Source organism: Cottoperca gobio, chromosome 10 (assembly GCF_900634415.1).
Source record: "Cottoperca gobio chromosome 10, fCotGob3.1, whole genome shotgun sequence".
Lineage (NCBI taxonomy): Eukaryota > Metazoa > Chordata > Actinopteri > Perciformes > Bovichtidae > Cottoperca > Cottoperca gobio.
In genome coordinates this window covers 12402476-12415795 of record NC_041364.1, presented here as the reverse complement: position 1 = coordinate 12415795, position 13320 = coordinate 12402476, and the positions used below count along the sequence as shown (strand labels likewise).

Below are 13320 nucleotides of genomic sequence, written 5' to 3'. Positions count from 1 at the left end.
TTCATTCTTTTCAACATTTTCCAAATTATTTCAAACCGAAACTAAATGTGCTTATTAACTGTAACTCAGATAAAGTCTTCATGAGAAAGTCTCAACGATTCTCTGAGGATTCAGGATATTAGTGTGACTTTTTACTATAGTCATTAAACTGATATATTGGCGAACAGTAATTGAACAGGCTCAGGTTGTGTAAGGATACATTATGCGCTTTAAACAGATATAACACTGGCTGTTGCACAAGTCTTCAATATGCAGCAGGCAACATGCTATCTGAGCACACACGCTATACCAATTAATATGATGTGTAAGTAATAGCACCAAACAAAATGACAGCTCCAATAAAAGCTTCAAACTAAATCACAAGAATCTGGCATGCCTTCAGAGGCTAAAAGTAACACGTAATAATAATTGCGGCAGTTTTTTTTGATGGGTTTTTCATCTGAAAACCAAAGAAGGCACAGAGCTGAGAGGATCATTAACTTCATATGAATATGATGAATATAGCCAAAAGCCATTAATAATGAGTCATAGTTTTTAACAAGTTTTCAAATAAATATAGCTTCGTGAGCATGCTTCTTGTACTTTTATTTTTAAATTCTAATGTTTATAATGTTCTCCCTTTACGCACCAGAGATTTAATTGATTAGTATTTTGGTAAATTCAAACACTTTCAAGGTTAGTCTTAGTATTTTAGATGGTAATTAAGCACCTTCATTCCCTGTGACATAACATACAGCATATCTTATCTTAGCCACCAACCTAATACATCCTTTTTTTTGCAGAAGCGAGATGGATCTGTGGACTAAAATCCCTCTGTGGTCACGCAGCGATGCTTTAATCAGAAGATCCACACTCCAGACTGAAGTATTGCTGCACAGGGCTATTCTGCAACTTTAAATTGGCTGTGGAGAAACCCGGTGGTAAGTGTGGCACCAGATAATGGCGGTATTAATAAGGGAAGGGAGAAATGTCTCCATTGTTCTTAATCACCCTCTGACTGTCTGCACTCCCATGGTACACAGAGAGCCCGCGAGGAAATAAAACCACCACTGGGCAAATGTGAGATATTCATCCACATCTATGAATCATTAAAATGGCCTAATTCAAAATTATATTTTCTAACATAATGACCTTTTACCAATATAGCTAATACATTATCTCACTCATTGGCTGCACTGGCTACTAATTCATATTCATCATATGCAACAGCCTCTCTGCTCTTTTGACAATTGATCCTAATATCTTTATTAAATGTCAATGAAGAAAATATAGATTTAAGCTCATTTCCTGCCCACCTCACTTCCTCGCTCGTCTGTCAGGAATGTGAATAAGCCAGGATGGACCTGCAGGATGACTGAACCTGTGGGCATCATCAACAAACTGAGTGAGGGCGAGAACACACAAGGCATGAAATAAAGTTCCACACCGGCCTGAAGGCTGCAAAGTTTCTCCTTCTCACATTCTTTGTTCTGCTGCAGGAGAAAAGAGGAACATCAGCTCACCACCCAGTGAGTTCCTCTCATCCAGGGACACATACAGACACTGTACCTGCAGACCTGTACATCCTGGGCTTTACTCAGCAATCACATTCTTTGGGGAAAAGATATTCATCATCTATGTGGATGTTGCTATATGTGAGACTATCAAATCACACAGTGTGCTTTTTGCCTCACAGTAGAGCTGGCAACTTTCATACTCACATACTAAGTATTTTGTGGTGACCCCCCAAAAAGACCAACCGGCAGCTGCGGCATCATCAAATAAGAATAAATCACCCAATGTAGAACCAGACTGGTAGTTATTGAAGGAACATTTCAGGAAACAGGCGTTTATGCTTTCTTATCAAGAGCAGAGGTGTAACAAGAAAATTGTACTACTAAAAGGTATGGTGCATTAAAAGTACTCTTACTCAAGTACATTTTTGGAGAAAAGGAAACATTTTGTGATCACACTGACGAGCTGAAGACTAGGATAATACTTCATTAAACTAGAGCCAGGAGGCTAATAGCAAAACATGTCAAACTATTCTTGATGTTTTTAGATTTAAAATTAAACTAAATGGTTGTTCCAACCTTTCACAATATGATTTAAATAGAAAGAAAATACTAAACCGTTTTGTTTCATCTCCACAGTTTGTTGCTCCCCATTATATTTAAATGTATTAGACTTTGTTTTTTCGTATTAACGGCAGCGTGTCCTGTTCGAGTCCTTTGGGAGGACACAGTAACCTTCGTGCTTTGTCAAATGATTATTTTCCCATTAACTTCAGTCAGTCACAACAATGCTGAAACCCGTATAATAAGAAGCTTTTTAATCAAGCACGTCTGCGGGATTGTTTGTGTTTGCTCGTTCTTGTAGAAGCAGAATTGATTGAAAAGCTGCAAGATGGCATTTAGCTTCACTGGAAATCATTTGAATTACCAGGAAAAAGGTCACGCCACAAAAATAGTCTTTATTGACAGGTAAAATCAATTATATTAAGTCAGCAGCAATACTGAGACTGACAGTCAGCCGGACTGAGGGAGTGAGTGCATAATTTGGTTTTTGCTTGCAGGTTTATGTGAACTTATTAGTAAAACAAATGCATAACTCTAAGTAAAGTAAACAGGAAATTAAAATAAAGGATTTCAGAAATGACTGGCACTGTCTTTGGCTGAATCCCTGGGCTTCACATCTTCTCTGATTTGGAGCTCTGTTGAAACAAACACATGTGCATAATGTAAACACAATGTTTACTCTTAGTCAGGGTTCAAATTGAATGCATGTGCATGTTCATGATTTTCATCTGGAAGATTGTGTTTCAGTAAATCAGATCCTTTACATTTTAACATTGTTTGGAATAATCTAAATATCATAAAACTAATATTGGTGATACATCTGAGAGTTAGACATTTTAGGAAATATGCTTATTCTCTTTCTTGCCAAGATGAGAAGATCAATGCCACCTTCATGTCTATACGTTAAATATGAAGCCCGCCAGCGACCGGCGATCTTAGCAGAGATAACCATAGCATAGTATTTTCTTTTTTACTATTGGAGAGCCAGGCTAACTGTGTATTTAGCATACATACATCGGAGCGGTTTTAATCTTCTCTTCTCAGTCTCAGCAAGAAAGTGGATAAGCGTAATACCCAAAATATATCCAATCTGTACCCAAACTGTAGTCCTGATCCTTGAATGCCAACCTGATGTTTCTCTATTGGACCGCATTAAAACCTGTTGGTCTCACCATGGACTTGAAGAGGAGGTTAATGACGCCCTTTGAGCGTCTGTCCGCTGTTCGGTCAGAGGTCAAACAGACAGAGATGCTCTTACTGTCCCTCCTGGCTCTGACGGAGTCCACCTCCTCTGCTCCCCCCACCACTGCCAAGGACAGACCTACACACAGAAACAACTGAGGATTGAGTGTTTGTCTCTCATTGATCAGCTTACAAAGAAACCTCTGCCTCGTCCTGCAGCCAGACCATTTTAAGTGACTATCTGTGCTCTTTCAGCTGTTCAACTGATAAACTGTGTGCTCTGGCAACACTGGTGGCACTGTGTGTTTGTTCAGTGAAGCTGTACAGCTTGTAGACAGCAATGCTACACAGGTGGTGTAAAGTATTAACACCACAAGTCAATGCTGGCTCAGCTGGCCTGGTCCAACATGGCAGGATGCCAGAGAAACATCAGTGATTTGATGCACTGTGAGGTCATTGTTATTTAACTGAAACAATGAAATACACACTGGAATGAACTGCCACCCAGTTCTGAAACAATTACAACCGACATGACTGATTCACTAATTTGCCACCTTACATCAGAGTTTGTGTTAGGTCAGACTATTACTGCAACCATCCCCAGCTTGCCAATTTGTTTGTATTCCTGCCATGACCTTGTGTGTGTTTTCCCTACAGACAGGAAAAAAGAAGTACTTCCTCTCAGGCTCTGACTTTATTTTGACCTTGTGGGTTCTTGGTTTACAGGTGTAACTCAATTACAGTACATTATGCGGCACCATGTCCATCTGTGTAAGTTAGTCACCTGTGATGGCAGGCAGGGATCTGGAGTTGGCATTGGTCAGCGACACATTTCTTTCCTTGGGGTCAGACAAGTTGGTGTCACTGCAGAACTCCTGTTTCTTGGACAGCTAGAGGGAGACAGAGATGACACAAAGCTCAGCAACAACACTTCCTCACATTCTGTGCTCTTTTACACATAACCTTAACTTGCTGTCTTTTACACTTCTTCCCTTCCTTCCTTTCTTTCTTTCTTTCTTTCTTCCTTAACTCATATTTTCTCCTCTCTCATCCCGGGATCTTCCTCCCACTAAAGCTCAATCTCACCCGTTTGCTGTCCATTGTATTCATCCTTTCTCTTTCCTCTGTGATGAAGATCATGCTGCTCCTCTTTTTCTTCTTCTTACTCTTCCTCAGTTTGACCTCTGCATCGCCCACTGTCACCTCCACCTCCGCTGTACTTGCGCTCATGCTGCCGCTGGAGCGCGGCAGGGTGGCGTTCCAGGAGGTGGGCGATTCAGGGGGGAAGTCCCTGCGAAGAGGCAGGAAGAATGTTGGTCTTTCATATCCATTTTGTTCTGAAGTACATTTTTTCTAGAGAGTTTAAGCCGAGATGAGATATGATTGACCTTATGCCATTACAGTTTTTTTCTTTACACAATGCGCAGTCACATTTTCAAACTCTAAACACAACAAGCCTAACATCCATCTGTTGTGAACCATTAAAACGTTTCATATTGTTTTCAGATAATATGAAGTTAATTACCACGTTTCTAAACTGTTTTCTTCATACATGCTTACCCAATACCAAAAATGTGGATCTTTCTCGTTATGTTTACAAAGACTTGCACACAGCATGCAAGCAATGAAAAGAGAATGTTCAAAACCTTAAACAAAGTATAAACCCTCTGCTTCTGCAACTACAGCAGCTCAAAAGCTATATTGAAACAGCTGCTAAGCATTTTTTGAATGAACACATCATTTGAACAGTGAGAAATAGCTGATTTAAGTTGTGTAAAATAGCAACCACAACGGATTCCAACATCAATCAGAGACATTGTGAAAGTTCTTTCAATTACATGGACATATACAGTACCTACAGTAAAAAAAAATACTTTTTGGATAGATTTTGTTCAATGTGGATACAGAACAACACAGAGAAGAAGATAGCAAACAAATAATGTCTGCACGAGGGAGAGGAATAGCTGGACATGTGGCCAAATAATGAGGATCGTAAAGATTAGAATAGGACTGCATTTCTGTGTTTTTCCCTTCTGTGCCTCGTTAACTTCATCTGCGTATTTTAGTTTTACACATATGGAAGGCCATTTATTTTTGGATTTGTCTGTTGATCATTGGCAGCAATTTCATGTTGCCAGTACAGCTTTTACTGCAGCGATTCTATCACGTACTATTGTTTCTACTGTTCATTCTATAAAGTACATTTCTCATTCATTCAGTTTCTAGATAGTATGTTGCCAGAAATGCATTGTTTTGACACTCAACCAACAAATTTACAGTAAAAGTAAACTGAATTACAAAACAAAATGGATTTCATATTGTCTATATTGAAACTGAAACATGAAACGTTTTTGTAATCAACTGTGAGTATTTTTGAAAGTATTGGTGCTATGATTGACTACACGTTCCTGTTGGATAGAATACATGTGATCTCGTTTTAAAAGAATATTGAGATGCATTTGCTGTGTTTTGAAAAAGTTTGAGTATGTAGAGAATTTGTTGTTGCATTTGAAATGTAAAATTGGTATTTCATGAGCAAAATGTGTTTTTGTGCAGAACATTAACTATTTGACTAACTGTATGATGTATGTAGGTGTGTTGCTGTGTTAAGAGTTTAGAAGAATTGTCTTAAGCATAGGTAATGCTTGTTAACAACTGTAAAACAAACTGTAATTAGGACACATTGGTGGCCATTTCATGATACAGTAGATGAGATGTGTCATTCTTGCAATACATGTTGGGGTCCTCATCACACTCCAAGGTCTCTAGATAAATCCATCTGTCAACACATGTGTGTGTTTGCTACCTGTCTGCATGGAGCTTGGTTGGAGTTCCACATTCAGATCCCTGCAGTGAAGAAATGGAGATGATGGACTGACGGATGGAGCGCAGCATGGAGCGAGGACGAGTGGACTTCCTCTCATCCAAGTCCGGCTGGAAATAGAGTTGAACGATAAATATTTTACTATCCTAGTAGTATTGTCTTTTTATATGGATAATATAATAATACTATAGGATAGTACTGTTCATAGATAGTGACAGTGAAACAAAGCAGAAGTACATCAAGAAAAGCAAAAGCAGGTGAAGTTACTCTTATAAATAGCAAACCCCCCATACTCATCAGTTTAATCTCTCCTGAAGGGCAGAGCCAATGTACAAGTTAACAACCATATTTAGCCCCACTCAGAACATCTGAGCCATGTTCTAGAGAAATATAAAAGGTACAAATCCCATATCACTCAGAGGCTTTTCTGAGTACTTTGATCTTTAAAATTTGTCTGGGTCAGCTCATTTGCAGAGCAATTAGCGCGGCTTTACCACAGTAACTCTGCGTCCAGCCTTGCAGAAAAGAACATGTTTTGGATTTACAGAGAAACACCATGTTTTAGTAAAAAAGACTCTTCAAAGACTCTGTTCAATCTCTTTTCCCCCAGTTCTCACCAGTTCTCTCACTCCGTACTCCTTCTGCACTTTCTTCTTCAGCTGTTTGAAACACTCCTCCATGCGCTCGTGGAAAGGACGAAGGGCCTCCATCACTCTCTTCCCATGGATAGAGATCCCTCCACCCAGTAATGGGATCTATAAATACAAATATTGGGGTGGCAACAGAATGTTCACATAAAAGCACAAACACAACTTATGTGGTGTGTACCTGAATTCAAGATCGTGTGTTAGCGTGTTCAGTACCTGCCATGCGATGAGGTCTTTGAGCCGCAGCAGTTTATCTTTGTCCTCCGGGTGCTGCTGATTGTACTCTTCGGTAAAGAACGCCTGATACAAAGGACCACCTGCTAATTAATTACTGACTTTCCCACCCAGATGTGCACATAATCCCACACCCACTGATTGCATCCTTTGTGGGGTATTATAACACTAAATGGTGTTTGAGGATTAATACTAATAATATCTCTAGTTGTGAATCCACCATACTCCATATTCCTTACATTTAATGTCATTTGTAATTGTAATGTTATTCAGCGTCAGGAGACGATACAGATTTTTGTCTCTATAACTGAGATAGTCTTCATAACAGTATGGAGGTGGTAAATTCTACACACACAGTCACAATGAATCAGTGCTTTTTTAGATAAAAATTAAGACCACTATGAGAAAAAGAAGCAAAAATGAAAGTACGCTTGTGATAGGTGTAGTAACATAATCGATTTTTAACTCTACTGATCCTATATTAGTTTTAAAAAACGGTATGACAATGGTCATTACCTGACCTAGAACAGTGTATTCTCAAGGGGATGTACATTGGAGAGGATTCTTGGGCTGATTCTTTGCAGTTTACCTTTTCATACTTGGCAAAGCCGCCCATGACAGCTGGGTCCACGATGCCATTGAGCAGCATGGAGAGGGGGTTGATGGGAAGGGTCCAGTCAGCCTGGTATTGGTTAATCATGGTGAGAATCTTCTCATTGGTGGACTCCATGGTCTCAATGGCGTTCTCGAGTGGAGACAAGGTAGTCTGGACAGAGAAGCCGAGTGGTGGAAAGAGCAGAGTGGAAGGAGGTCGGAGACATGATCAAATGAGGGAAGAAGGAGAGGCACATCAGTAAGGTGGGGGGCTGGTTTCAGGGTGGGACTGAAACATTCAGTAAAAAAAGAAAAACAAAGAAATGTGGTGCTGAGACGGGGAACACTGGAGGCAAAACCCCCCCCGCCACCATCACAGACTTACATGTTTCATGTCAGTAGCTTCAAACCAGCGCAGGATCCCTGGCAGCTTGTACACAGTGGTGAAGGTTGTGCGTTCAATCCACATCGACTGAAACATATCAATGGAAAGGAGAACAAGAAAGAAAACGATTACATTCTCTTGAGAGAAAGAGAGCAAGCGACAAGCGAGCTAGAGGGTGATTGAGGAGAGGGTGCAGCGTTAGCGTTAACAGAGCAGTGAAATAAAATGTTATTTTCTGATTGTTACACGGTGGTAACGTTGCTAAAGCACAAATAATAAACACACCCACACCTCTGGACAACCATGCGGGAAGGTGCCAGATTTTGATTGAATGCTGCTGAAGCGAACGCTTCATCCCTACTGTGGCCTGTCTGTTCTGTGTGTGTGTGTGTGTGTGTGTGTGTGTGTGTGTGTGTGTGTGTGCGTGTGTGTGTGTGCATGTGTGTGTGTGCGTGTGCGTGTGCGTGCGTGTGTGCATAGCTCCGGGAACTGACAGGCTGATAGGAGCACACAGCAGCATTCTACGGCTCCATAGGTGATGAGGAAGAGGAACCTCGGGGTGAAGAGGAATCCTGCGGTTCTCCGGAGTAGGGGTTCTCAAACTTTTATATTAAATTCTAAGGACAACCTTTGTATCATAAAAAATAAACGTAACATGATAAAAAAAAAGGAGAAGATTATGCCACTGGTCACTTTAATGACCAAGATAAATATTCTGCTTACCCTCAGTGAGACACTCGGGGCTTACTTCTGGAAAACATTGATATCAAGTAAATATAAATGTATTCAGGGTCATGTTTCCTCAACACACGCTTTAGAGATTTTACTGGCGCTGGGTTGTCTCCTTCATCACTTATTAATTAAAAAAACCGATCCATTTTGTGTCACTGCATCTGAGGGCACGTTAGCTAGCTAAAAGTGGCAAACACGTTTGTCTCTACCTGGTGATGATTGCCGTGGTGATCAATGAAATTATGCATTTTAATATACATTTTCTTTTAGTGTATGTCAATTTGTCAGCCCATTTAGATATTTAAAAAATAACTAGCTTTGTAAATTACCAAACATTTAACTTTTTTAATTTAAGAAAACCCTTTGACAGTACCTCAAAGAGTTATATTAATTAAGCCCACTAGATGGTGTTCTGAGGTCCACCAGTGGTCAGCGGCATAGTGGATGAAGCGTCTTCTAGTCCAAGTAGAAGAACCTTAACACCTTAACACTTCTGTTTTTTCTTTGTTATTTTTTTAAAGCATAGAGATGTAGGAACCATTGTTTACTCACAGTCATTTACATATTTACATCCATGAAGAAATCTTAACCTGTACTCACAAGGTCGAACATTTGGAAGGAGAGAGTTTCAACACTTTAGCTTTATCACATTTTTTAGGCTGCAACAAATGTCATATTCTTGGTACCAACTATCGTAAATGTCCACAGGATTGGTAAACTCATTCTCTGACCTTCTACTAAAATCACTTTCTAATAACTTGGTGCAAGTAGAGTAAAATCACATACATTAGAATCAAATATATCTCCTGGTATCAGGAGAAATCATCTATGGGAGAGCTAGTCAAAGCCGCACTTCTTCCCAGCCGTTCCCTTCTTTTTTGGTCTGTATTGATCTATTTTGTTTTTAAAACACTAGGCACTCTCTATTTTTGAATGTCCATTGGTTGTAGTTTTTTTTCTTCATCACTACACAATCTAAAATCAAATTTTACACAATAATACTTCAATCTGATGTTGTATCTCAAGTGCTCATCTGAAATATTATAACATAATCAGAGGTTTTATCGCACACATATACTACACTCTGCTGTTGAATAACATCCTATTATTTTGCAGAACAGGAGCTCTGATTTAAGACTAATAACAACGCAGCACACAATAGCTTTTCCTAAAAAATAAATAAATAAACTCACAACAAACTCATTGTTTGGGTCCACAGGTCCTTTCCTCACCGGTCTGGAATAGTGAAAACGCTGCACGTAGTTGGACTTGTAGAAGCTGCACATGGTGTCAGAAGAGATTAATGTCAAACAAAGGAAACAAAATAAATGATTTACGAAGAGGGAAACAAGGAGAGAATGACAAAATGTGAATGTCATTTCACAGACATTCACATTTTATCTTTAGGAAAATGTGAAGCGTTAAACATGCTGTTTAACTGACTTGATAATCTGGTCGGGAACAGGTTTGTTCTTCAGGCGAGGAGGAATCTCGAGGACTGGCCGCACTGTAAAACACTGGATATCTGGTTCAGATCCCTCAGGAATAAATCACTACTACAGTACATGTTGGAGAACGCAGCCCTGTGTCAGAATGTACAAACTAACAGTTGAAGGATCAACCAGACCTCCAGCTGCTGGGTTTGAATACAGAAGTACATCCAAAAGGTACAACAAAAGTAAACAAGAAATGAATTTAGTTGAAGACCATAACTGTCTGGATGAATAGCTCTGATACAAATAGCAACACACATATGTGTTTATACAGCATTACTATACTAGGCTGTAAAACCATCTATAGCATTTCCATTTTCTGCTTTCTATGCACATCTACAACTGTACATGTCTGTATTGTTGTGTGTGTTCTGCTGCCACAAAGATACACTGCAGTGGAGAGTTCTTGATGTCGTCTTCTGGCATGGTGGTGATGTTGAGGCGCACGGCGCTGGGGTACTGGCTCATCAGATGGTTCTGAAAGTCCTCTCTGCGTTCATACTCCTTGCCACGGTGGATAAACACCTTGTTCTGAAGCCATAGGATACATATGTACTGGTGTTATATTATAACATTTTATTATTATAATATTAATAATAATAATGATGAAACCCTTATTTCTCCTGGGATCAACATAGGGAAACTCTCTTTTTATTTACACATATAGAGCTGGTAGGCACTGCATATATTTCTCAAAGTGGGTTTATGCTTGGTTTCCTTTCACTGCCCTGCACCCCGAAAAACTGAGTCACTGACTTCATCATACTCCTTACCACAGCAGATAAACACATCTAATGAATACAGGAGCTATAAACAGGGGAATATTTTATTTCTGCAGTTTAGTTATTCCAGTCAGGTACATTATTAACCGTTCTGCTAACCATCCATGGTGTGTTTAGAAACTTGTCCACTGCCGCAGTTTTAAATCACCAAACTTCAGTGCTGATAATGGAGAAAGAAAGTTTTTTTGACTCCTTTCTACAAGAAAGGGAGTCAGTGATACCTTTGTGCTTCTACTCTATGAGAAGTGAGGACTTTGTGTGTAATACTGTTCATCTTTATTCCCACCAAACAATGACAAACACAAACCCTGAGGAATGGAGGGTAGCCCTGTCCGTAGTAGCCCACTGCAAAGTAGTCTGGCTTCGGCCTCAAGATCTTCATAATGTTTTCATAGAACTTGGCTTGTTTCTCCTGCAGAGAGGGCCAAAGAGAGGCACAGAGGACATGTTCAGAGGAGAGTTTCAGATGGTGCAGCCATAGCAGTTTTATCAGCTTGTGCCAATGACAAAGCTACCCTCAGCAGAATGCTGGGTCTTTGAGGATGATAGATGTAGAAAATACAAAGTGCACAGCATCCAAGGGCACTGTCATTTATATCACCACATCAATTTGGCATTAGTTGAGAGAGCCACTGCTGCAGTCATATAAAGAGAGCAGGAGATTTGTTCATTGTTGGGGAAAGTGTAATTCTTTGTGGGAAAGGAAATGGAGAGTTGAGTGAAAGGGAGATAGATGATAATTGGTGTTGGATTTTAGAATGGAGGAAGTCACTACTGCTGGATGTTGTGTTTGTACTATGTTGTTTATCCTGTACACACGACATCTATTGCACGTCTGTCTGTCCTGGGAGAGGGATCCCTCTTCAGTTGCTCTCCCTGAGGTCTCTTCCATTTTTCCCCCTTTAATTATGGGGTTTCTTTTAGGAAGTTTTTCCTTGTGCGATGCGAGGGTCTAAGGACAGAGGGTGTCGTATCCTGTACAGTCTGCACACTGAGACAAATGTGTAATTTGTGATATTGGGCTATATAAATACATTTGATTTGATTTGCTGTGGTGTCAAAGCAAGAGAAGAAAACAAAGTGAGACGGGTTCGGAGGGGTTTGAAGTTTCTGACCATTGGCCATCAGGAATCACATTTTTGGGGTCAAAAAGATTGAGTTAAAAAAAGGCCTTGAAGTGTCTAGTTTATTTATTAAGTTTCTTAAACATGGATGAATGGTTTAACTTAATCGTTGGTCATTCTTGAGTGTGGAAACTGCTGATTGGAAACAACATTTTCTGAGGTTAAGAAAACTGTGTATAATTTAAAACGTTCACACTATTTGATTATTGTACATTTTTCATTTACATTGCACACATATTTATTTTAACAAGGGTCCAATACACAACAGGAGAACTGGAAGTGAGCTATGTTGCAACCAGAACATCTATAACATCTATAAAGGGAATTTAAGGGAGAAGGCTGAGAGAATAAAAAATAGAGGGAAAAAATGTGAGATGATGATTATTGTGCAGAAGATACAGTATAAAGGTTTGAGGTAGTCGTGTATTACCAGTCTCTTGCTGAGTAACTCGTAGTCAAAGATCTCGTTTTCGTACTGTTCGGCTAGTTCCTTACACAGAGTGATGGCCTCTTCCCACATCTAAACACACACACACACACACACACACACACACACACACACACACACACACACACACACACACACACACACACACACACAAACACACACACACAGAAGAAGAGCAAGAAGTGTCCTTCATTACACCATCTGCTGATACTGTACATGTATATCGTCAGCAGCTGTCGTTGTGGGAATTTATCTTGTGAAAATCTGTTTCCAGGTCTCTGGAGAGCGGAGGGAAACGTCTCTTTCACTGCTTCAGAGAACATAAAGCTTTCAGAGAGAATACAAAGTGAATATGACAGCAACATACCGCACACAGATTATGACTTGATACTGAATATTTGATGCAAAAAAGGAACATTATCCAAAATAAACGTATGTGCATTGAATTCTGATTTTATGGGCTTTTACTTACCCAAAGTAAAATCATTTTGTTTGCGTAGTCTTGTGATATATTTATCGTTTTGTGGAAGATATTCTGTAAATTCTGGTAATTTCCATATATTTAATTGTCTCTTTCTCCAGAGACTATAATTGATTTTGGAGCATTGATCCACATTTCACAAATCATCACATTACTCTATGAAGGTTCAGACAGTGAAGCATGTTGTATTCTGAAACAATGCTGACCTTGCCCTTGTCAAAGTAGTCGATGATGGTGTCGTAGAGCATTTCTTTGAACTGCCGCTGGGTTTGGGAGCCGTGGAACTCAAACTGGGGGCTGCATATCTCATCTAACCACTGGAACAGAGACAGGATGG

At 39.7% G+C, this 13320-nt stretch overlaps 1 protein-coding gene across 1 annotated transcript in view; it reads right to left on the bottom strand.

Moving 5' to 3' along the window:
• Nucleotides 1–2431: 2431 nt before the first annotated feature.
• dock2 (dedicator of cytokinesis 2) overlaps nt 2432–13320 on the bottom strand; it is a 92446-nt gene continuing 81557 nt past the window's right edge. The window contains 15 exon segments of the mRNA XM_029441107.1: nt 2432–2692; nt 3230–3378; nt 4024–4129; nt 4326–4530; nt 6046–6173; nt 6681–6818; nt 6927–7010; nt 7534–7710; nt 7924–8010; nt 9849–9933; nt 10099–10180; nt 10538–10679; nt 11238–11342; nt 12485–12574; nt 13190–13300. Of these exon segments, the coding sequence (XP_029296967.1) occupies nt 2669–2692; nt 3230–3378; nt 4024–4129; nt 4326–4530; nt 6046–6173; nt 6681–6818; nt 6927–7010; nt 7534–7710; nt 7924–8010; nt 9849–9933; nt 10099–10180; nt 10538–10679; nt 11238–11342; nt 12485–12574; nt 13190–13300 (1713 nt within the window). The 3' untranslated portion in view covers nt 2432–2668.